The sequence below is a fragment of the Syngnathus acus genome, chromosome 2 (genome assembly GCF_901709675.1).
Source record: "Syngnathus acus chromosome 2, fSynAcu1.2, whole genome shotgun sequence".
Lineage (NCBI taxonomy): Eukaryota > Metazoa > Chordata > Actinopteri > Syngnathiformes > Syngnathidae > Syngnathus > Syngnathus acus.
The window spans coordinates 14,549,301-14,574,452 of record NC_051088.1 but is presented as its reverse complement, the minus strand read 5'-3'; the positions used below and the strand labels follow the sequence as shown (position 1 = coordinate 14,574,452).

General features: G+C 41.5%; 2 protein-coding genes across 6 annotated transcripts in view; both read left to right on the top strand.

Moving 5' to 3' along the window:
• The window catches only part of LOC119131490 (diacylglycerol kinase zeta-like), a 39,577-nt gene extending 32,918 nt beyond the window's left edge, over nucleotides 1-6,659 (top strand). For all 4 annotated transcript variants that reach the window (XM_037266011.1, XM_037266002.1, XM_037265993.1 and 1 more), the window contains 7 exons: nucleotides 814-1,038; nucleotides 1,787-1,839; nucleotides 4,167-4,207; nucleotides 4,317-4,437; nucleotides 4,530-4,566; nucleotides 4,942-5,041; nucleotides 5,901-6,659. In XM_037266011.1, coding sequence (XP_037121906.1) covers nucleotides 814-1,038; nucleotides 1,787-1,839; nucleotides 4,167-4,207; nucleotides 4,317-4,437; nucleotides 4,530-4,566; nucleotides 4,942-5,041; nucleotides 5,901-6,017 — 694 coding nt within the window. In that variant the 3' untranslated portion in view covers nucleotides 6,018-6,659. The remainder of the gene's footprint in view (nucleotides 1-813; nucleotides 1,039-1,786; nucleotides 1,840-4,166; nucleotides 4,208-4,316; nucleotides 4,438-4,529; nucleotides 4,567-4,941; nucleotides 5,042-5,900) is intronic.
• Nucleotides 6,660-9,193: 2,534 nt separating this feature from the next.
• Nucleotides 9,194-19,258, top strand: LOC119138667 (midkine-A-like). 2 transcript variants are annotated; one of them, XM_037278971.1, is made up of 5 exons: nucleotides 9,194-9,310; nucleotides 17,220-17,296; nucleotides 18,105-18,272; nucleotides 18,354-18,515; nucleotides 18,854-19,258. In XM_037278971.1, exons 2-5 carry the CDS (start codon nucleotides 17,221-17,223, stop codon nucleotides 18,880-18,882), a joined length of 435 nt encoding a protein of 144 aa, XP_037134866.1. In that variant the 5' UTR covers nucleotides 9,194-9,310; nucleotide 17,220; the 3' UTR covers nucleotides 18,883-19,258. The 2 variants fall into 2 exon arrangements, with proteins under 2 accessions (XP_037134866.1, XP_037134873.1); XM_037278978.1 differs by lacking the exon at nucleotides 9,194-9,310 and adding an exon at nucleotides 16,187-16,272.
• The last annotated feature ends 5,894 nt before the right edge of the window (nucleotides 19,259-25,152 follow it).

Below are 25,152 nucleotides of genomic sequence, written 5' to 3'. Positions count from 1 at the left end.
CATTCAAGCCTGCCTTGTTATCACCTATTCAGTTCAGAAGCCAAGGCATTGAGAGGGTCCGCTTTGGTGACCTCAGTATCGCATCTCAGCTGTTTGCAGAGGATTTGATACTGTTGCTCCTCCAACCCTCACTGGAGCGGTTCGCATCCCAGTGTGAAGTGCTTGGGAGGAAAATCAGCACTTCCAAATCTGAGACCATGATCCTCAGTCGGAAATGGGCGGAGCTAGATGAGGTTCATTGGGCATTTTAGGAGTGGAATTCTGGAATATAGCCCCCCCCCCCCCACACACACGATTTACAAGGGACAAATACTATGTCTGTGTTGTGGTCACAATTAGGGAAAGAAAATTCTCCCTGTGTCATGTGTGGTGATCAGATCCAGTTGATTGTGCGCACAAGAGAACATTTTGAGCCAAAGCCAGTTGCTGACATGCGGATGCACACAGCTAAACGTGCGCTGATCCACCACCAACATCATCATTATAGCAACATCCGTCATCGCACAGTCAGGATGGAAGTAATGATGATGACGAGCAGCTATAATTTGATGTGCTTTCAAGAGCGGGCTGGAGGGGGCATGTTGGTAGTACGTCTGCCTCACAGTTGAAAAGCAGGATAAGCCATGGATGAATATTTAAAAAAACAAAAAACGATATGAACTTAGAAAAGGGCAAGTCCTGGTTCTTCTTTGAAAGCCAAATCAGAAGTTCTATGAAGTCTTTCTACCATTTCTCTGTAATGGCAGCGTGTCACAATACTTTAACGTGAATGTGGAGCTGGTACATTCAAGCACACCGTGCGCTGTCTTTTAGGATGAACAGTGACAGCTCTGCCTCAGCACTGAGTTCAACACCTGAGGTTCGAAAACTACGAAGGTTAGTCACCAGTTGCATAACATTACATAAATGCTGGCTCCACAGCGACGTTGTCGTTTTTTTATACCCTTTTATTTCATGCTCTTACTGCTTTGTGATTTACAGAAAAGGTTGCATCCAGCGCTCTGTCACCACTAATGATGAGCTTAAGCCAGTAATGAGGTCAGTACTCTCACTGCTTGACTTTTCGAGAAAGTGATTTTAATTAATGGGATTCACTACAAAGCTACAATACCTGACGAAACAGCGTTTTAGTTTGGGGTGGGGTGGGGGGGGCACATGAACGCATACTTAATTACACCTGCTTAACATTCAGCACCCTTCTCACTGCTAAAATGTTTTTGTATGTTTAGGCACATGCTTTACCCACACACCCTTCAAATTCCAGAATTTGAATTCCCACCCTTTTTTAATGAATAGAAAAAAAAATACAGAATTTATTAGGAATGATCCACAATTATTCATTATTCACCAGCTTTGACAAATTATATGCATTTCCTTTACAAGTTCATATTTCTTTTCATTGATTTACTCAATGAACTCAGATTCACACATTGAGTGATGTAGTACAACAATTTAACATGTGCCAACAATATAAGAGATGGAGGTAGTGGCCACAGTTTAAATTCAGCTGAACCCATGTTAGCTGGCACCATCACGATTAGCACGTGTTTAATAAATGCGTTGTGAACACGAGAATGTTCAACTGTCTGAAAATCATGCCGTGAATATGAGCATGATATGTTAGGTGAAGTGTTGCATGTTATTGTTTGATACTCAGCTTTCAATTTGTTTCATCCAACCTCGTGGGGTTTTTCTTTGTGAGAATACTTCTTGATTCTGATATTGTATATGTAGAGAAACTGTGATGAATCATGCGGTGTGTTTATTTGTGATGGTCTCTCTCCAGACATGAAATGGATCAAAGGTCAAGTGATGCAGGTGGAGGAGAAGAAGAAAAAGGTACTGCACGCGTACTCATGCATACACATGCATACACAAACACACAAATGGCCTTCATTTATGTTGCACAAGACACGCAACTTGGCAGTCTTGACAGCTTGTATGTCTCTGAGCGGATAAAAAAAAAAAAACAGAAGCAAGCCAGCGTTTGTGAAGAGTTTCTCCTCTCTTCCCTCCTGTTTTCTCTCACTATGTTGCTGGTAGCTTTTTACCTGGAAAAGAGCCTGCATGATTATACATCCTAAACTGGCTCATTTCTGCAATCACCGAATGTTCTGTACATGAAATTCTTGCAAGCTAATCCCTAAATTTGACATTCTGCCAATTAAGATCTTCCTCGTGTTTTATTTCAGGGTTCATTTTAAGTGACAAAAAAGAGACACTCATTGGCTCGACTCAAGTTTTTTTTGTTTTTTTTTAATATGGTACATTTTCTACGAAACCAATTATGGGCAGAAACATAATGATGCAAAAATCATGTCAAGATATTGCAAGCAGACCTGGGCACATGCTGAGCGTCCAATCAGATAACAGTAGGGAACCTCTTTTTATGGTTTCAGGGGGTTTCTTTAAGCTATTGTGAGCTTCTAAATTCCTTATTCATTATTAACTCATTCATTCTGGGTAAATTGAAACTTCAGGTACTGTAAGCCTAATTGTGTTTATGAAAAAGCCCATTCACTGTTGCTATTCAACGCACATAGTCTTTTGGAACGGTCTCATGTTTGCAAGTTTTTGACACACACTGACAGATCCCATAAGGTCAGGTAGGTTGCATCAAAAGGAATAGTTCAGTGGAGCATGTGACGTCTGAGTGTGAGTGCGTACGTGCCTGCGTGTGCATGCTTAGGCAAGGAACCTCGAGACAGTCAACAAGGCTGCTATGGGGAAGCTAATGTGAAATGTTGTTTGTACAAGCAATGCTCTTTTATTCTCTTCTCTGAACTTACCCAGCCTTTGCTGCACTTAACTGGATAGTGTGTATGTTGTACAGTATACCTGTAAGCGCTTCAGAAAATCTTAGCGCACTTAGGCAAGTAAGCATGGTCAGTGTGCTCCACTTACCTTTGTTGCTTTACTTACATATGACATAATCAAAAACATAAAGGTAGTTTAGGAAATAAAACTCCTAGGTGACTATACCAGACAGATGACAACGTTTCTTGCACTCAGCTACAGCGGTGTAGCACATCAAGTTGGAGTTAGGACTTCATTTAAGATTTTGGTGAATGTACCCAAGGTGAAAGACTCTTTCTGGTATAGGCCTAAATTAAAATTCTTTTTCTGCCCATCATTTAAATACGCTTTTTAAATGAGTTAGAAATCACAATGGACGTTATGCTCTTTCTAAATCGCTGGAAATGTTTTTAATGACCAATTATATGAATAAAAAGAATGCAGATAGATGATTTTTTAATCATTTTTTTCTTAACTGCTCTCTAATTTAATGGCAAATAAACCATTCTGTTTGGCTCATAAATTTGTAAATCTGACTCTCATACGAGTGCCTCACCAGCTATGAACCTCACCATGCGTCACCGCTAAGCTTGTAGTGCACTCTATTTATTTTATATTAGCCTCAGGCTCTATCAGTCTTATCTCACTCAAATCAATTCACACTTCCCTCACATCAATAACAAAGGGATTGTGAACTTCAGTTTAATGAGTCCACGCTCACAAAGCTGAGGTGCTTGCTCCTTGCTCTGTGATGCTGCATTAACTTCTGTAACAAGTAATGGTCCAAACCGGACTGTTGTGCAAGTCTGACCTGCAATTACACAAAACATTTGGTTGAGGTCATTGCTGCCAGACGAGGCTTAACCGCTAAATACAAAGACTATACATGCCCTTTCCCCCCTGCCCTGTGAATGTTAACTTGTATCCAATAAAACATGGAAATTTAGTGTGGTATTAGTTTTAACTTGTGAAAATCAGATCCAATTTTTTGACCGGGCTGAATAGAGATTGAAGTAATTCCAATTGGCCCTTTTGTTCGCAAATGTCCATATGTGTGTTATCTTGATTTGCCTTCCAGCCATGAAAGCTCTTAAATGTTTCTTTTTTTTTTTTTCAAGTTCACTTTCTGTCTCTCTCGCACACCCCCCCCCCCCCCCCCCCCCCCCAATGTGTGTCTCGCTTTCTCTGCCTCACATAACTGGATTAGGTCTGTGCTTTTTAGAGTGAGGGGCGGTGAGAGCAAGGATTGAGGTCAACCTAATGAACATTCATCTCAGTGCTTTGCTTCTGCTATACACAGACTTTTAACAAAACGGTGATGTTTTTATTTCCCACGTTGAACTCAATATAATTCTTTGGTGTCTTTTCAGAGCTGCTGATTCAGTGTGTAAAGAGCAACAATATGAAGAAGGTGAGTGTGTGTGTTATTCGATCACCTTGATGCTTGAACTCCCATTTTGACACAGATTATTTTCTATCGTAACGCTCGATTAAATGTATATTTCTGTGGGGGGGAATAGCTGCAGGAGCTGCATGAGAAAGGATGTGACCTCACATGTGTCGACCAATCAGGCTGCAGCCTGCTGCACCATGCTGTCAGTGCAGGAAGCAAAGAGATGGTCCGTTTCATCCTTGACAATGGTAACTGTGGTCCTTGTATTGTATTGTATCGCCTTTGTGGAGTCACATGACTGCTCAAAGTCCACTCATTTGCCAACTGTTTGATTTTGCAGCTCCAAATGACCTTATTGATTTGACGGAACACATACAGTGAGTTCATGTTTGCTTTTAATTGTATGAAATGTTTCAAATATATGACATGTCAATATACACACATCACAAATATGTGTGCACTGCATGCTAACAAGGAAGGGTGGTACTTTAAGGATTTAATTTACTCTGTGACCAAACATACAAGAGTTTATTTGCATTGCAAATCACTTTCCCCCATTACTTTTTGTTTTTAATGAAGAAAAATAGTGGTGTATTGTAAAATATCCATGGAGAAGCATAAAATCGACCAGCGGACAGCGTAGCTAGAAAAAAGACGATAAGTCAAGGCATCAGCGTACAGCCAGTTTGACAGGCATCAACAGACAAAAGCAATATTTGTGTGGGTCTCACGCTGCTTCTGGTCTTCAACAGCGGCGAAACAGTTCTTCATCGGGCCGCATCACTGTGTCACAGGACCATCTGTCATTACTTAGTAGAAGCGGGAGCCTCACTGATGAAAACTGACATGCAGGTTGGTGAAAAAAAACAACATGATGATTATTATAGGATTAGTATTCCATTTTATGACATCGCTCCCTTACCTGCACAACAATGCGGCTTTTTTTCTTTGTAGTTCATTTAGTGACGAGCAGTCACAGCAGGAAAGTAAAAGCAAGGCAATTTGTCTAGCGCCATTCATACAGAAGACAGATCCCCATAGTGCTTTACAAAGGCAAAAAATAGTTATTAAAAATTGAATTAACCAAAAAGATGAAAACAGAATAAGTGATCAAATAAGACATAAAGATGACAAAACACAGACAATCAATTTCAAATCACAAACCAAACAAAGGTAGTGTCCCCCACTGCCCCCCCAAAAAATGGATGAAAAAGAAGTAGTGATCTATAAAGTTTTCGAGCCAAATTTAAATGTAGTGACAATTTGTTGTCAGTTGTTCAGGAAGTACGTGACGCACTTGAGAAGCATACAACAAAGTGCTGCTACATCACCCAATGTCCTGAGGAGTCCTCAAGATTCATTGGAAATTGAAAGGCTTTGAATATCTAAAGGTCCAGGACTGTTCAGAGCTTTGTTGACCAAATCTATTTTTTACACTCAGGAATGTAGAGATTTTAGGACTGGTATGGTCTATTTGAGTTTCCCGGTTTGGTTAAAAAAATGGAGCAGCGATGTTCTCAACACCAGTTGCAGCCCATCGGATTTTTATTTAGCCTTGAAAGAAAGAAACCATTAAAAAAGTCCAATCTAAAGAGACTTCTTCTTCAGGAACATACTATATGTGTATTAAAGTTAAACAGTATTGAAGAGTTGGATGGAAATAAACACATTTACTGTATTAACAACTAGAAACATCTCTCGCTCTCCTAAGGGTGACACCCCAAAGAACCGGGCTGAGAAAGCTCAAGATGCCGAGCTGGCAGCTTACCTGGAGAACCGGCAGCACTACCAAATGATCCAGAGGGAAGACCAAGAAACAGCCGTATAGGCGTCTTCAGAACCAGAGTGCAAGGAGCAGCCAAGTGAGATGTGCCAAACGTTAGCATGATGAGGACAAATAATAAACCTATTGATCAAGAAACAACTCAGGACATTTCCTGTAGTCTCAGTAGATCATAAACAGCATGTGATGAGTCCAGGGTTACAGAAACATTTGAAATATCGTAGACGCCGTACTTATACTTTTACATTCTGAGTTACCAAAATTGACATTCCCATGAAGGGGTCATTCATGTCAATGTGTTTTTCTGTTCGGACCCAAGTTTCCCTCCACATGACTGACGAAGCATAAACAAAACTAGAAGCCTTTAGCAAGTGTGTTGCTATTCTCTTGCCTTTTTACATCGTAAATGTGTGCATAGTAAATTATTTTATAAGTTGCTTGCACAGCGGCTAGCCAAATATTCACATACCAAAAACAAAAAATAAGAATCACATTTATTTGTTGGAAACTTAAGCATTTGATGTTAGCATCTTTGACTTGCAAGATCTTTTACTATTATTTATACTTGCCAATTACTATATCCTACAAGTAAGTTGATACACTGGTTGTGAAATACTTTGTTGTTGTGTTTTGCCACATCTAACGTCGTTTGTGCATGTCTTGAGGTAATAAAACGTTTTCCAGTGGTTTCGGTTCCTGCTCCGCTGTTTTCATACTTTCAAAAAACCCTGGTACGACTGTTCCGAAATAGATTCGATTCAGAGGCTGAATCAATTAAATACTTATTTGTCTTTCTGTACGACATGATTACATTGTCAGAACCCCAGAATCATGTGAATGATATCACAACAAAGGTGGCTGGCCGAGCTGAGTTCATGCATCAATTTAGACAACGATGGAGTCGGTTATGATTTTTACCAATCACCGCAAAAGTATCGACTAAATTTAGATTTCTCAACAAGCAGGAGTTAATATCCTTTCATTTTGTGCTGAGTACTTTTCATTTCTTGTCTTAAAAGTGTTTTGACAGTTGATTCACTCGAAACTCACTTGCCACTTGCAATACCATGCATTGTTACTTCAAGACAAGTTTGTCAGATAAAAGTCTGCAAAGAATACCTGGTATTGAGCTGGCATTTCGAAGCAGTTTGAAAGGCAATTATAATATCAAGTGCAAGGCAAAGACACCGTCATGATGGTGGAGAAAACAGCATACATACTGTATGTAAATCTGTAAGGCTGCAGAGCCAAGAGATACTACAAAAGTCACATCTTTGTGAATACTGTATGTTTTTATATGTGATCCCTAAGTAGAAATGTCCAAATTGTGCGTGACGTTGTGACTTAAGGGTTCATCAGACGTTCATAGGTTGCCATGGCGGCGGTGAGACTGCATCTAGGATTGGATCTGAACCCCTTCCTGTTTCCTCTACTGATGGACATATAGACAGATGAGGTCAGACAGCAGTGATCTCAAAGGGAGGACAGTGGATCGGTGACATAAAATTGTACTTGGTACAAGGGGGGGGGGGGGGGGGGGAGTACAGATGGCATGGAGCTTTGGGGATTTGAGGCATGTCAGTGGTGATCCAGGGCAGAAAAGCTAAAGTGAAAGGAATAGTTTAAAGGATGGTAGTAGCAATGAGCAAAAGTAAACAGAGGTGGATGTGGTCAAGTTGAAGCTGCTGAGATGCGCCTTGTGAGTGATGAGGATGGGCAGGAATTTTGAAGGTCAATAGATAGGTCAGATGAAGATTGTTTGGTCGTGCAAAAGAGAGACAGAGCAGAGCCGCAAAGAATTGTGGATGTGAGGGAATATGCATAGGGCAAAAAGAGATGGAAGACCATGATTTACTGTAGTGACCCCAGACATGGGTAAGAAGAAGGGATGGAGTCTCATGTCATTACCTGCTGAGGTATTTTGCCTTTCACGGCAGATCACCCAAACGCAAAGAAGCCTTCAGAGATTATGTAACTGCCTATCTTTATTTGAAAAGTGGACATCCCACCAGTTTGCTATGACGTGGCCACCATAGACCACCTCATGAAGCAAGTATCATTCATAGAGGACACTCCCAAGGATTATTTCATTTGGATTAAAGGATTATGTTTTCGATAGTATTGGGTAAAAAAGGTTGCTCACAAAAGATGAAAAAAAAACAACTGTTTACGACATCTCCCCCCGACCTCAGACTAAAGGGGGGCATATGGAATGCAGGACGAGGGAGGGGGGAGCTTAATAATAATACCCTGCTCCATAAATTTGATGCTACTGCCTAATCACACAGCACTGCTGCTCACAATAAATAGTCTTGAATGGTGCACTTTTCTCTACTTTAAAAAAAAATTAGTAATACTTCCTGACCAATGTTACTTGTGGACGGCGGAATTAACTGATGATGTTGGTAGCAAATCTGTGATGGCATTAAAAACTAGCGTAATGCAAGTGGAAATCTCTAAGAGGTAATTCAAGCTATCCACCCCGTGCTACGAGGGCCTACTTTAAAATAAAAGCTTAGTTAGTATTCGCATTGATGACAAGTTACGTTGTGAGAAGCTAATTCCTTCACACGTCTAAATGACAATGGGCTAAGGTGAAGTCCCAGTACACCGTAAAAAGTACCAGTCTGCTCAAAGCTAAAATTGAAACGTGCCCGTGCTCCAAACTGCTGCGTGACTTACTCGCACATCTGTGACGCACCCCCACCCATGTCATCACTAATACAATAAAAGTGCGTGATCCAGGGTTGCCAAGGTAACAACAGAGATGCTATTGACCGGATTGTACGCCAATGAAGCGTCCACAATATTTTCAAGCTATTCATTTAAGAAACGGAAAATTGGGGAAATTTGACCACGTCCCCATTATGCCAAAGGGAAGTAAATCAGTTTTCATACAGTACACATTTGCTACTAACTGTAGACCGGGCAATGGTCTTAAATGCATTTCTTCATCACCGTGAAGATAAAGCGGTCGTTTCAGGAGAGTTGTTCTCATTAGAGCTTTGCCGCCGGGAAGACGTGCACACACACTCATCTGCACTCACTCCTACTTATGCACAAAGCGGTTACACTTTATGGCCTCTTGTTGCTTCTGCAGAGTAACACAGGTTGAGTGTGCTTGTGTGCAGGGTGGGGTGACAGGGGGTCTGAATGGAGCTAATGCAACCAGAATGAACTGGTTTGCTAGACAAAGGCAAGGGGGTTGCCTCAGGGGTAGGGGAGGCCAATCGTTTGAGGTGGGGTGCATTGGGGGTGATCTGATGCTCGCAGAGAGAAAGAACTTGACGAGAAAGTTGATGCCCACGACCTCCACTCGAGTCTGAGCTGCCCCACAAGTAAGTACTTCCTTGTCTTCTTAAGATCTGTCTATTGTCTTTTTTTAAGTGCGTGTGAAAGTGTGAAACACGACATGTAATGTAAAAATTGTGATTTCTTGCGAATTGCAAAAGTTTGTGTGGAAAGTTTTACTTTATTTCTTCATTGTTCTTGGTTTGAATTTCTTTTGAACTATCACGGAGCAAGGCTGGCCGAGGCAAACTTGAGCCGAATTTTGTAGTTTTTTGTTGTTGATAATTTTGGTCTTGAACATCATCGACACATTGCAGGGACGAGGCCTGCGGGGGGGTGAATAATCAATTAAGTTCAATAAATGAAATTCAAATAGAAGTACTATGGGTCCCAAAATGGGCATGTGTTTGTCTGAGCTGTTATCCTCTGCCCCCACCCTCCTCGCATACACACATTTTACAACCCCCACATCGCTCCCCTTTGTTTAAATTTGTATATCTCAACTTGTTGTATACCATAATACCGGCAACATTTTAAAAATACTGCATGTGTCAATTAGTTTTGGCATAAAACAAAATAATAATAATGCTTTCTGGCCCCTGCCTGTAATTGTTCATTGACAGTGCTAAGGCTTGTCAAACAAATTTTGTCATCAGCCTCATTTTGCAGTTTCCCTCGGAGGGCCGTTAATATTGTAAAACTGTAAAAATACTTAATCACCTTTTTTTGTCTGTAGAATGAACGTGAGTTTGGCTTGCCAGCCTACCAGATCTGACCCCTGGGCCCTGAGTTTGACACCTGTGCTTTATACTGTATGTACCCTGTAATTGACTGGTACCCAGTCCTGGGTGTAGTCCACCTTTATTAGCCAGGATGTCTAAAAACATCCAAAGCATTGTCCCCATAATATATTAGGACGTTTAGGAAAAGAAAGCGTCAAATTTGCTTCATGAACCAGTTTTACTTCTCTAGATGGCGCTGTTGGTTTCAAGAAAGGGTTTTAAGAAATGGCAAATCCGTGTAATTTCAACCCTAGGCTGAACAGGGAGTGTCGTAGTGAAAACATCAACTGGTTCATGAATCATATTGAAGCTTCATTTTCCCATCACGAGGACGAGGGTTAAATGATAACTGCAATAACAGAATGGCTCTTCACTTTCCATGGCAGTATAACCATGGAAACTATTATACAATGTTCTGAAGATGCATTCAGTATCAACACAAAAGGAGGCTGCCTAAGAACTGTTGTTTTTCAGTCAAAGCTAAATAAATGAAGATGTATGGGAAAACATACAGAGAAATTTGTCTGTAGGCTACATTTAGCAAATTGACAAAAGAGCCAACAAATGTGTTTTGGAGTCATGTGGACTCTGTATTTTATGGCAGATGGCCCAGAAACAAAATTGAAAGCAAAAAAAAGAATGACTAGAGTATTTTACTTTAGAACACCTACTGAAATAAACATTGAAAACCTTAGCTAGTTCATCCTCCGATTATTTGATTATTATCAAAGTTTTCAGTGCGTGGCTCGAGCGAGATAGTAACCAGGCCTTGGTTACCAGGGTTTACTTTCAACCTTCCTACCTTTAAATCAGTAGTTACTCTTTGTACAGTGACATTTTCAGGGTTTTAAATGATTGTACTTTTAAGAAACAAGAACAATTTATTACTGAAATGAATACCATAGTAAAGTAAGTGCAGACCCACTGAGAGATAGTCACATACAGTGCATACCAAAAAAAAGTAATAAAAAAAAGCTTGAGGTACATAATAGTGGATTAGAGTCAAACCAGATATGCCTCCCAGCATCCCATAATAATCAAACTAAATCAAACAGAAGAGCACAAGAAGCACTGTAACAACTCTCTGGGGCTTCTGTGTTCCTAATTGTTTACCCATTATATTCGGTTAAGAGAAAGTAGCCTTTCAGAGTGGGCTTTGTATTGTTTTCAGGTAGCTCCAACACTTATGAAAATGAATAAAATGGTAACGGGTTTGTAATGAGAGTAGAAGCTGTGTTATTAACCCGGTAAGACTTTCAGGGCCAACTTGTGAAGAAATTATCATAGTTTGGGTCTTATTTCTTTTTGCCTGACAAAAGTGAGCAGCTATGAACATTTACCTTGCAAAAAAAAAGAGACAATATTTCTAATAGTAGGGACACAAAACAAGATGAAAACCAAAAACATATTTCACTTTTGTACAGTTCATGGAAATGTATCTATCCAAAGAAAGGGGGGCAGCTGAAATTGAACCTTGAGGGACACCATCATTTATGTGGCCCGCAAAAGCAAATCATGTGTCAATTTCCACGATCCTTACTATAATCTGTACCGACATTTCAAGTAATCTTGTGTTAAAAGAATGTTGAGATTTTGCACATTTTTGCTCCCTTTTTTACAGTGACTTGAACAATGATTTGATCAACTATTATCCTTGATTTCTGACTCCAAAGTTTATGTAATAAGAAGAGGAGATAATAAAACATTTGTTTGGTTTCTCAGCCATAATGACCTAAAGTGGGCAGTCATAACTACAATGTGGACCGCAACAAGAATGAGTTGCTAGGAAAGCCCTGGCTAATCATTAACTAGTAGAAATTGCTGTCAAGTAAGTATTGTTGAAGTGATACATTTGGGGATCATGACTAGGCTTTTTTTTTCCATTTTTCTACACAACCACTTCTTTCATCTGTTTCAGTTATTCGCAAGACTCCTCACACACCTGAGGCAATTTAGTGTGGTTCCGAATGGTTTCTAAGTGGTCGCCTATATCTGGGCAGTGGCTGTTCTTTTCCAATTTGTACTTAAGTTGTGCTGCTACATGCTACATCCAAGTTTTTTATTTAGGTCACAGGTGAACTTAAAGGAGCTGCATCAAGCTTTCCACATCATTTATATGATTATACATCACATTTGGCACAATGGCGATCTAATTCTTGAGAAAAATGAGTTATTTTGGTGGCTATTTTTCTATCCCGTAGGTAAGACCGTTGTTACACTAAAATCCCGCCTCTGCTGTACTATACTGTAATGACCATTCACACAGTAGGACATCTCGAAATTACACAGAAAAAAAACTCATTCAATGCGCCCAACAGCAATAACTAGTAGTAATTGTGCACATTGCAGAGAGTACGTGGAAACATTTTAGAATTTCTTTGATCCACCAAAATCAGAACAGTCGCAGGTCAACTCAAGTTGCAAGGACAGCTGTACTGAGAAACTGGGTGTGCGTTTAGTCGGCAGGAGCGGTATGGCATGCACAAACTTGGCCAATACAGCTGATTCTGAGCATACAATATTACTTCTATACAACTGCAATTCCCTGCAACACACTCTCATGACACACAAATGTGCCGAGACTCAGTAGCAGGGAAATATTGGATCATACTAGAGCAAACATTTTCCATTATTGTAACTGTGTTTACCCACAACACTGGTCCTGGCATATAAGAAGTCAATTTGAAGCTTCAAATAAAGTACACTTGGACTCCCTGCTGACAGTGCTGCAAACCCGAGTCGTTCCAATTCCCACAACAGATGCTCCATTTGCAGCTAATGTTAGAATGATGTAAATAAAAGCTGTTTGTGGTTGGGAAACTAATGATGACACGAGTGTGGTTTGTTCTTCAACCTGTGACCACATGCCCACTTTGACCTTAGACTTAGACTTAGACAGAACTTTATTGTCATTTTGTCAACACCAGGTGTGTACAAAACGAAATTTCGTTGCATACGGCTTTCAGCAATGTAGAGGTATTTCGGCTGGTTAAAAAGAAAAGTGACCTTCTATATAAAAATATGAAATAAGATAATTATAAAGTACAAAGTGCAGCAGTGATAAAGTATGTGAACAGTGCAGGAGACAAAAGCAGTATTTACAAGTGCGCAGAGGAATGCTACGTTTGAATGTTCAACAGTCTGACGACAGCAGGGAAAAAACTATTGCAGAACCTGGTGGACCTGCAGCGGATGCTGCGAAACCTCTTCCCAGAGGGCAGCAGGGAGAACAGTCCATGGTGGGGGTGTGATGGGTCACTGATAATATTTCGGGCTCGGGACACGCAGCGCTGGGATGACAAGTCCTGAATGGAGGGAAGAGGAGCACCGATGATCCTCTCTGCTGTCCTCACCACTCTCCTCAGGTTCTTCCAATCGGAGGCGCTGCAACCTCCACACCACACCGAGAGACAGCTTGTCAGAATGCTCTCTATGGTGCTTCGGTAGAACGTCCTCATGATGGGTGGGGGCAGGTGGGCTCTCCTCATCCTCCGCAGGAAGTACAAGCGCTTCTGTGCCCTCTTGACCAGTGTTGTGGTGTTCACAGTCCAGGTGAGGTCGTCTGTGATGTGGACTCCCAGGAATTTAGTGCTGCTGACCACCTCCACAGCTGAGCTGTTGATGATCAGTGGAGCGTGGTGAGGCTGGTTCTTCCTGAAGTCGACGATGATCTCCTTCGTCTTCTCCACATTCAGGATCAGGCTATTTTCTCTGCACCAGCCCACCAACTGCTCCACCTCCTCTCTGTAGTCCAGGTCGTTGTTGTCCCTGATGAGGCCCACCACCGTTGTGTCGTCTGCAAACTTCACGATGTGATTGGTGGTGAACCTGGGGGCGCAGTCGTGTGTCATCAGGGTGAACAGCAGGGGGCTCAGGACGCAGCCCTGAGGGGAGCCTGTGCTGAGGGTGATGACATCTGAGGTGTCCTGTCCGACCCGGACTGACTGAGGTCTGTTGGTGAGGAAGTCTAGCAGCCAGTTCCGAAGGGGGGTGCTGAAGCCCAGGTGTTCCAGTTTTTCCACCAGATGTTGTGGAATGATGGTGTTAAACGCTGAGCTGAAGTCCAGGAACAGCAACCGCACGTGGGTGTTCCTCTCCTCCAGGTGAGCCAGGCTCAGGTGAAGAACGGAGGAGATGGCATCCTCAGTGGAGCGGTTCTGCCGGTAGGCAAACTGGAACGGATCGAATGTTGGGGGGAGTCTGGAGACGATGTGATCTTTGAGCAGCCTCTCGAAGCACTTCATCATGATGGGAGTCAGTGCCACAGGTCTGTAGTCATTCCATGAGGTGATTTGAGGTTTCTTCGGCACCGGAATGATGGAGGCAGCCTTGAAGCACACTGGCACTTTAGCTTGGTCCAGCGAGATGTTAAAAATGTCTGTGATGACACCAGCCAGCTGGCCTGCACATTCCTTGAACACCCGCCCAGGTATGTTGTCGGGGCCTGGGGCCTTACGTGGGTTGACTCTTCTCAGAGTCTTCCACACGTCGGCTGAGTCAAGGCAGAGGACCTCCTCTTCCTGGTGGGGAACAGTTTTAACTGCCGGAGTGCTGTTTAGTGCCTCAAAACGCCCAAAGAAGTTATTTAGACCATTTAGGAAGTCAGCATCAACCTCACCCACCGGGGGGGAGGGTGAGTTGTAGTCCGTGATCGCCCGTATGCCTTGCCACATACTCCTGGTGTTATTGGCGTCGTGGAAAAAATCCTGAATTTTCCGACTGTGGCTTCGCTTCGCTAGCCTGATGGCACGGTTCAAGTTGGCTCTCGCTGTCCTCAGTGCCTCCTTGTCGCCAGACTTGAAGGCTGAGTTCCGTGCTCGTAGCATATGACGTACATCCTCAGTCATCCAGGGTCGTTGGTTGGCTCGGGTGATGATGTTCTTAATGGTGCTGACGTCCTCGGAGCATTTGTTGATGTAGGCTGACACAGTCATGGCGTACTCATCAATGTTGATCTGATTGTCATATGTTGCTGCTGCTTTGAACATGTCCCAGTCAGAGCACTCAAAGCAGTCCTGGAGTGCCTCCATGGCCCCCTCAGACCACACCCTCACCTGCTTCACTGTGGGTTTTGCTCTGATCAGCAGGGGCCTGTATGCAGGGGTTAGCATAACAGATAGGTGGTCTGAAGAGCCGAGGTGGGGGCGGGGGGCTGCTCTGAATGCATCCTTTATATTTGTGTAAACCAAGTCCAGAGTGTTCTCTCCCCGAGTTGGAAAATCCACGTGTTGGTAAAAATGAGGGAGAATAGTCTTCATGCTAGCCTGGTTGAAGTCCCCAGCAATGATGAAAACCCCCTCTGTGTGCGTGGATTGCAGCTCACTGATTGTCCGGTAGAGAACCCTCATGGCCTCTTTAGTGTTAGCGCTAGGAGGCACGTACACAGCCGTGATGCTAACAACAGTGAACTCTCTGGGCAGGTAGAAGGGTCTGCAGTTAACAGTCAAAAGCTCGATGTCCGAAGAGCAGAAGCTGACGACAGATCTAGCATTTTTGCACCACTTGTTGTTGATGTAGACACACAGCCCACCTCCTCGGGATTTACCGCTTAGCTCGCTGTTTCTGTCGGCGCGGAATGTAGCAAGCCCCTCCAGGCTAACGGCGTTGTCCGGCATCGATGAGTTCAGCCATGTCTCCGTCAGGATGAGAGCGCAGCAGTTTCTAACTTCCCTCTTTGAAGAGAGTTCCAGTTGTAGATGGTCCATTTTATTATCCAGTGAGCGGACGTTGGAGAGGAAGATGGATGGAAGCGGCGGTTTGTAGGGGTTAGCTCTCAGCTTAGCCGTTAGCCCACCTCGACAGCCGCGCTTTCGCCGCCGGTCACACCGCCTACGCTTACTCCTCCTCCGGCGTGTGCTGCCCGGCGAGCCCGCTGCGTCGTGAGCTCCTGGGGCTAGCGCCCTAAGCACTCCGAGGCTACGCAAACAGACCAGGGTAGTTGTGGCTACGAGTCCGAAAACACTCGATGACCGTACCTCCAGCAGGCGCTGGCGATCGTACACTACTCTACTGGATGGATGAACTAAACTTTTTGTTGTTTGTAGTGTCCTAGGCGACATATTTTGTGAATATCCCCGTAGATTGCTGAGACGCGTAGCGGCCGCGGCCGACTGGGGCGCCGCCATCTTGGATTCGTTTCTACCTTTAACCCAAAAGGAGCCCTTGATCATTAGTCAGCACTGACTTAACGCAGACCCGTTGACCTTCAACCCCTAGCATATCTCCAGGTATTTCGGCTTCCAGACGCATTCCCAAAACAATCATGTCACTGATGCTTGTGGGTGAATTCACGTTTGTCTATATGATTTCTGGCGATCGGTGCTTGTTGCTCAACATCACTGGGGATGGGCTCCTGACACAGATAGAAAATGGATGGATTTTCATTTGTTTGCTGCACGTGGAGAAAGACAAGCTTGTTTCCTCATGGGAGGCTCCTGAAATGCCTTGACCTCCTTCCATTGATAGACCTGACCAAAAAAAGAAATATAACATACTGATTATTTTCTTTTGTTCTCGGTCAATTTTGAACCAGGCTACAACTATCAGCATAATAATTGTATTTTTCAAACTATGAACAACTTAACTTTTCAAAATACATGAATAGCTTGGCTAACATAAATAAATGGATGATGAATCCTTAAAGTCTCAGAAAAAAGGGAAAGTATATTCTTTTATGTAGTATCCAACTGGGTGCCTGGACCTCTTTCCAACCTCTTTTTGTTGAATATTTAACCCCTCCAAGAATAACAGGGATACGAGCAGCACCCCATCTCTGCTTTTCATGTTTTACATCACTTATTTTTGGATCAAACAACAACTTTCAAATATTGTAATGTCATAGTTAGTATGTGTGATCTTTCTTGTGCTATTTCACTGTTTTGAGATCCCCCGATGGGGCCTCACACATCAAGTGTTTTTGTGAAAATGCGGTGTTAACAAAGTCACTTCTTGGGACTGGTTCAAACTCCCCTGTGAACACCTTCCCCACTGTTCCTGTAAAGACGTACATACACATGACTTGCACTTGACTGTATCAAGATTCTCCTGTGAGGATTGTCACTTTCAGAAAAGTCCTGAAATTTCATCGTGAAAGAATGAGCATTTTACAAGAAGGCAAATGATGAACTGGTTAACATGCTAATGTGGACTTTTTGACTGCTGTATATTTGAATAGGATGAAGGCTACGCTGCTGCTGCTCTTTGTTGCTGTCCTCACAATCAAAGCTGTAGCTGGAGGGAAAAACAACAAAGGTAAGAATTTTCCTCCAGCGCTCTTACTTTTGATCATGTCTTAAAGAATCTAGCTCCAACAAAAATCTCTTATCCAACACACTATTTCTTGTCTTACTGAAACTAGCCCATTTGTGAGGGCGACATGAGCTGGTGACCGTATACTGCCGAGCCGAGTGTAAGGACTTTGTTACCATGACAACAAGTCTTGGGGCAAGGAGATTGAACAAGGCATGACCAGAGTCCATATTGCAGAATGAAAAACGATAAAAGAATTTTCACTCGTGGAGGCAGCAGTTCATACACAACTACTGTGATGTAACAGTGGAGTCAAAGTGCACAATGTTATTTCAGAGATAGGCAAATAGCAAAATTTAGCAGATCGCCTTTGGACTGACCTTTTTACGGTTCATGACGTTGCACCTAAGTTTGGGTGGCAAAAGACGAAGATGAGTTTTATTTTTATTTTCCAAAGGTGGAATAGTATGAGTGCGCTCACAAGTGCACGGCAAATGATTGACGCCTTAGTGACTTTTTGTCTTTGAATTGCCGTTTTTCCTCAGGCGTGGTGGTTTGCTAAACATAAAATTAGAGGCACAGACTTTTCTGATTTGGGCTGAATTATTATTATTATATTTTGCCCGCAAAATATTTTACTAATGCATGATTGTCAAGTCATTCTGACACCTTTAACAATAAACAAAGTTGATTATTTATTTATTTATTTATTTATTTCAAACTCCCCTTTATAGTTCACTGTATTTTTCTGTCTTATTCATTGAATTGCAAGAACATATTTGGTGTTAAACTATTTTTCCTCAACTCACAGAGAAAATCAAACCTTCCCAGTCTGGTTCGGACTGCACCGACTGGCGCTATGGAAACTGTGTCCCTAGCAACGGAGACTGCGGTCCCGGGTTTAGGGAGGGAATATGTAATCTGCAAACCAAGAAAATGAAATGCAAAGTACCCTGCAACTGGAAAAAGAACTTTGGAGGTAACACTCTTTGAGAAGTGAAAAAAACATGAAAATGTCCCCAATTTTGTTAATTAAATCCGTTGTGTTTGCAATGTCCAGCTGACTGCAAGTATAGGTTTGGAAGTTGGGGTGATTGTGACCCAGATGCTGGCATCCAGACACGAAGTGGGACCTTGAAGAAGGCACTGTACAACGCAGAGTGCCAGCAGACCATTTCTGTCACCAAACCCTGCCTTGGCAAAACCAAGACAAAAAGCAAAGGTGAGTGTAAAAAGTTGTAGAAAATGTTCCCATACACACAATACATGACGGCAATAATACATATACTGTCATATGTAAACTAAATTTGGGGCGTACTCGGCTCGTCGAATAATGGTTCATTTCTCAATTGTCTCACACACACACTGCTCCCAAAAAAAAAGAAAACAAGTTTTATCACAACTCAAGAATCCATAATAATTGTGAATTTGGGCAGCAGCCCTCAGATTTTTATACAGCATTACCTTGACTTGTGAATTTTTCGAGTTATCAACCGTCGATATAATCTTTTGCGTTGTCTAAGTGATTCTCTTCACTTCCTGTACCCTTTGGGTTTTCAGGAAAGAAGAAAAAAGGCAACGACCAGTAGATGCAAGAGAGGAATTTCTGGGGACAGGCAAGACAAGAATCTTTATAAATAAATGGTCTGGCAACTCACCTCTGACGTTTGAACAGTGGTACTGACATTTATAGCACTAAGCTAGTTTTGTTTGTAGACTTTCTCAAAAGCTGACTAATTCTGAAGTTGAACATAGAAAATACTTCTTATCGCCTGTGAATCTCATGCTGTCGATTTGGGCCACCATGCTATTACTAAATTCTAGCCATTTGTCATTAGCATTAGTGAATATGTGCATCGCAACAGCAGATTCCATGAAGCTACAGCGTGAACATATTTTCAAATAATGTTGTTATTTTTGAAAATCATTGATGATATTATTAGTAAAGATCGGTTTCGCCTCTGCCACAATGTCTGCCAGTCTTTGTTGTTCGTCACTTTATGTCTACCTTTCGGTCACTTAAAGACACAAAGTCGCCTTAAAGTTAACCTGTGTAGTTAACCAACCAACCAACCAACCAACCAACCAACCAACCAACCAACCAACCAACCAACCAACCAACCGCATATCTTTGTACTGTAATCAACACACTAGCTAAAGCCAGCAAGATAAAGCTTTAATACCTGCATACCTGGGGGCTATTCTTGATGTCTAAATGTAGTTTCATGAAAAAGTTGAGAATGCTTTGTATTGCAGGAAGAGAAAATAAAAACTGGTGTGCATGACAGGCAGGATTCCCCAAAAGTAAACTGTGAAAAAAATTGATTTTTTTCCAAGCTTTAACTTGATGACAAACTGGGAACAACAACAGAAGAAGGAAAGTGAGGCAGGGATGGACTACTATCTATCACACAGGATGCTTGGCAGAGTTTACAGAACCCACAACACATGTCATCTCACTACAAGACATTTAAAAACTTTCATTAAATTACCATCTTTAGCTTCACAAGAGGATCAAAATATTAGAAACAGTTTGTGTGCGTGCATGTGTGCGTGTGCACCAGTAACAATTCAAGAGTGGCCCAAGTAACTTCACCAAAAGTCAGAATATTAGTGCTCTTACATGAGCATGCCCGATTTCTGCACCTAACGTAACGATTTCTTTCGAGATCGGTAGTGGAACCGAATCCTTTTTTGTGCGTGTGTGGCATTTTTGTGTTGTGAATATCGGAGCACACTGCACACAATGTGATCAAAAGTGCCAGATTTTGTTTTTGTCTTCATGTGTATTTAAAGACAGAGAACCAATGTTTTATGCTTTGAAAACCCTTACGTGTGTATCATATGGTCTTTTAAGGCACTCAGCAGTCAGAGAAAAAAAAAACAGAAATCACTGTGTTTTATCTTAAGAAGAGTACATTACAAAAATAATGTAAACCATAGCATTTGTTTTACCCTTGAGATACAATTTCGATTTACAGTACAGCCTTTACACTACGTTCCAAATCAGGATGCAAAAGATGGATGTCAAGAAACCTTTTTAAGGATTTTTCCCTCTGATATTTTTTCTCTGTTCAGATCGGTCATATATGGTACACTAAATCTCTAACACATTTAAACACTACCATCCCAGGGAGACTAATTAAATAAAAAATTCTTAAGGAGGCAAATCTGCATCTATAAGCAAATCAGTTTTGATGAGTAGTGGGGGAATAAGTAGCTTCTTTCTGTTGATGAAAAGCATAAAGTAGTACAGTAATTAGGAATTAAAAGACTGGACATATAAAGACAATTATCACACTGGTAAATAAGAGCAAGCAAATGGTTTTGTCGCAATAACGCTTAAGGAATGTTTCTGTGAGGCAAATACATTGCATTAGGATAGCAGCATTTAAAAAGTAGTCGCCAAACCTCCAGCCATTACAAGAAGAAACATTTGCAGAGGGACCAGAAATACATGAAGAGATATTCTCATAGAATGTTGTGCTACTTTGGATGGACAAAATAAATTGCATTTTCACTCATTCGTTGCAGGATATGAAAAGGATATTGTACTTACGGTTTTTTTTTCCCCAGCAGTAAAAAAAATTAACATTTTGTCTACTCACGTCACAACCAATCACACACAGCTTATGTTCGTCACAACCAATCACACACGGCTTATGTTGTCAAACTTAGCCGTAATTAGTCGTTACCTGGGCCCTGATCTCATTTTCAGTCGACAGCAAGTGACAAAATGTATATTAAAGGAATTAATTAAACATGAAAAATAATAAATGTATCAAATTGACTACAGACAAAATGTGATTTTTTTGACTGCTGAAATGTCTAAATAAAGTAAAGGAGCTCTTTATGAATTAGACAGCGGAACAAACAATTAGCTGTGAGTGACAGATGAATATCACAAACCCTGTTCCATTCACATATGTTAGAGATGGCTGAGCTTGTTTTTAGATCAGCCAAATGTTCATCCTGCAGAGTGACATAAGGTGGTCCATGTGCTTTCTGCCGTTTCCTTCTTTTTTTGTCTGTTCCAATATCCTATCTTTCCACCCACTTCAATGTCAAACCACTTTTTCCTGCATCTGAGCCACGGAGTGGAGCTCAGGTGACACAGCATTGGCATTGTTTGTCATTGACACTTCAGTAGAAATGTTTTGAAAAAGGTTATCGTACTAACATGACGCCCTCGATTTTGTGAAATTTAAACATTTTGAAGCAGTGTCTCGCAACTGCAAACCTCCTCACCTATCTCGTTTTGAAATAGAGCAGACTGCAGATCGTGAGCATGACCTTGTCAATCAGAAGGAATTGTGATTTTCAAACATACGCACAGTGGTGAGAAGAAAATCGGCCGGTGCGTACCTGCCACAAATCCCACCATCATTTCATGTCTAAGGTCAACTTGTGCGCTGAGTAAGAACATTTCTCTGTATCGACTAGTTATGAGGCCAAATACGAGTGAGCCTGCCTTCCTCTCTCGCTTTACTTTCCCAGCTGGAAATTCCTCACTCACTCGCACACCGGGCCATAGAGACGGAACCCCCATACTGTGACTTTGATTCTTCTGCCTAGTGCCAAACTAATCCTCCCTGCTTCAAAAAACAATAATTAAAGTCATTAGCAAGTTAGAGCGTCTGTTTTGTGCTGCAACCACAACCGTTAGCTTTTCGCAATCCTGTGCTAAGATTATGTGAGTTGCTCATGTATAGTGAAGGGTTTCGAAAAACCCTAAGTGTATCAATGGAGATCTTTCTTTAATCCTATTATGAATAATAGAATAATAGATACACGTGTGAATCATCAGCAAAGTCGTCCATATGCTTCATTCTGACTCCCAATCGAGGTCGGCTGTGATGTTCAGATATTTTTCCTCATTGGATCAACCCCAGAATGTGTGTCGTGTAGTTTCTATTAGCATCACCATGGTTACAGCATGAGGTGACATGAAAGTACCAGAGGGAAGACGTCACCAGGCAACACACACGCTATACAATTGTGCAACAGAGGGTGTTTATTACCATCGTTATGTTGTTTCTTATACATATCTGGACCACATATATCGTATTTACAAAGTATGTATTGTGCGAGGTGATGCTAGTTAACATGCTGCAAAAGCTTAAAAAAAGAGGCAACAAAAAGCATTACAAAGACAAACGTAAAAAAAGTTTTCCCAAAAGCTTCACTGACAAGTTCTTTTTATAGCAGTACATTACGCGTCAATCACAAAGAGCAGCAGTTAAGTTATTTACCAACTGTATCGATGTTGTTAAATGAATTTACACTTTTTACATTTTACCATTTTACTGTAAAGTGTGCCCTCACAGTTCATCTTTTTTGTTTAATATTTAAAACTATATGAAGACCCAACATGTAACCAACAGATGGATTGACGAGGCATCCTAATAAGAAAAAAGGCAAAGCTTTTTTTAATGTACAAGTTAGTTTCGTGAGTGGCCAAAGGGACAATGGTATAAAATCCAAGTGTCATTTGTTCTTTCCATTTTTGATTTGGCATGGAAAATCCAAAACACGTGACTGGTTATTGTTTTTTAATCAAACACAAAAAGAACAAAGGCTACACAAGATTGTTAAGAATACAAGCGATGGGAATGAGTTTCCTCGGTGTGGTGTTTGCCCATCGCAGGCTCAGCCAAGGTAGAAAATGTCGCTGTCGTGCGACATAGTGCAGCTTGTGTTTGCAATTTATCAGCCAAAGACAACAAGGGAGAACCAAAGTCTTCTCACTCCCCAAGTAGAGGAGAGACAGTGGGGGAAATACTTGCAGGTAAAAACAAGAACAAACAGGGAAGCAGTCACTCAGTCATGCAGCCTGTCTTGATCGGGAGTGAGCTGGCAAACGTAAACACGGTGGAGTTTATCCATTCCTATTTCCTCCGGTGTAAAGCTCATGAAAGCTGACACAAAAGTCTTGGTTCTGTGTAAGCTGTTTTGGGAGCCTCCAAGGGCTGACGGTGAGCTTACAAACACCACTAACGTATGTTCTTCTTAATGAAAAGCACGGAGCAGCAATGTAAGCTGCAGCATCTACAAGTACACGCTGCCACAATGTCATACACAGGATTTTGATAAGAACCACTCGAAAAGAAATTGGCTTTTTAGTGAAATTTTCGAATGAACTTGGAATACAACCTCATCTTTATAGGTTCACTTCATTTGACCCTCGCTAAACCTTTTAATGCAGCTCCTAGTGTACAATGTTCCAGTATTTTTGTGTGTGCAAAACTTGCTGTTCACTAACAAAAAACAAAATGGCAACATCACAGGAAGATTTTGATCCCAACCAATACTAAATCCTGGTTGAAGTTGAATTTGTATGAAAAAGTCCTATTCGTTGATGTTTTGCGATCAAGAGATCAATACACCCATCATCTGATCAGCAGGACCTCGCCATTGTGTGGCTTCCAGCGGGAGGTTGCAACGCAGATACGGAAACACGGGGAGAGACGCCGAAAGGCATAAAGGTGGATGTCCTTGCAAATGGATTGCTTGATTGATTGAACAAACGTGTAAATTTTGCTGTTCGGCCTCTTGTTAGAGAACATCAAGTTGTGTAGCATAATTGGACCTCAACTATTACGTCCAAATGAAACCTACTATCCGGCCCCTGGGCTTTGGATCCCTCCTCGGGTTGGCTTGCGACCAGCCCAGAGTGTACTTCTATCACTGCTAGCCTAATGAGTTGGAGCGCTATGGAAAATTTATGTCATGAACATCGATGCGTATGTTTATCTTAGCCCGCTGACAGGAAGGTCTTTAAGCCAGCGTTTTCCCTCGAAACTGGCATAGTGCCAGACAGACTCTAGCAATTTACTTTTTCTTCAATTACGTTTTCGATATTGTAATCCTGTGGGTCAGACTGAACAGCTTGAACAAATGTGTTTCATAACATCTAGTTTGAGTCCGGGTATCAATTCATTGTGCAATGCGATGTAAACGTCAGTGATCCACACATCCATATTGTTTCTCTAAATATTACAAAACCAAAACATTTGGATTTTAGTATCCCAGTTATGAAGCTGATTGGGTTACATAACACACACTTGTCTCCATGGTGAGGTAATGATTGGAGTCAAAAACACTCATCACCCATAGAAGTGGAGTGCTGGAGAAAATAGAAAATATTTTGTGCTTACTCTATGATTGATTCAACATAAATTGGTCAAGTACAATTCTCTAACTTTGCTTTTGGGAAAACAGATATTTAAATAGAATGTATGTATATAGTGTGTAGATATTTCCAAAGTGAAGGAAACGATTGATGCATTGATTTTTTTTTTTCCTCCTTCCATTTATCATAAATACAGTGTTCCAAGTTATTCTACATGTTTCATGTTTCTTGATAGTTTCCCGGAGGAGCCTAATCAAAGAATTTATATACAGGAATTTACAACACTGTTTTGAACTGAAAAAAATAAATGCTGTTGTCAATAAAATCTTGCAATTATAGCAGCTAATAACAGTTGAGCAGATACCGAGCAATTAAGTACAGCATGTATAAAGGCGTATATGCTCAGTAGATCCTATTTTATATTTGCTGAGAGATAATTGATACGGTTGAATGTTTACTGACAAGAAGGAAAACCACAATTCACAATGGATTGTTGGATCATAAAAAAGTGCATGCGCTGTACACGGGAAAACAACGACCACACCAGTTTCAGACAAAAGCATGCTCCACTGAAAAAAAAAGAGGTAAAATGGCTTTTCACTTCACCAGCTGGGTCTTCTTCACCTAGAGGGACCTGACTCCTACTCTACCCCAACTAGTGAATCTCCTAAACAACTACTGAGCGGCTATTGTGTTGACATTGCAGGACTGTTCCATATATATTGTG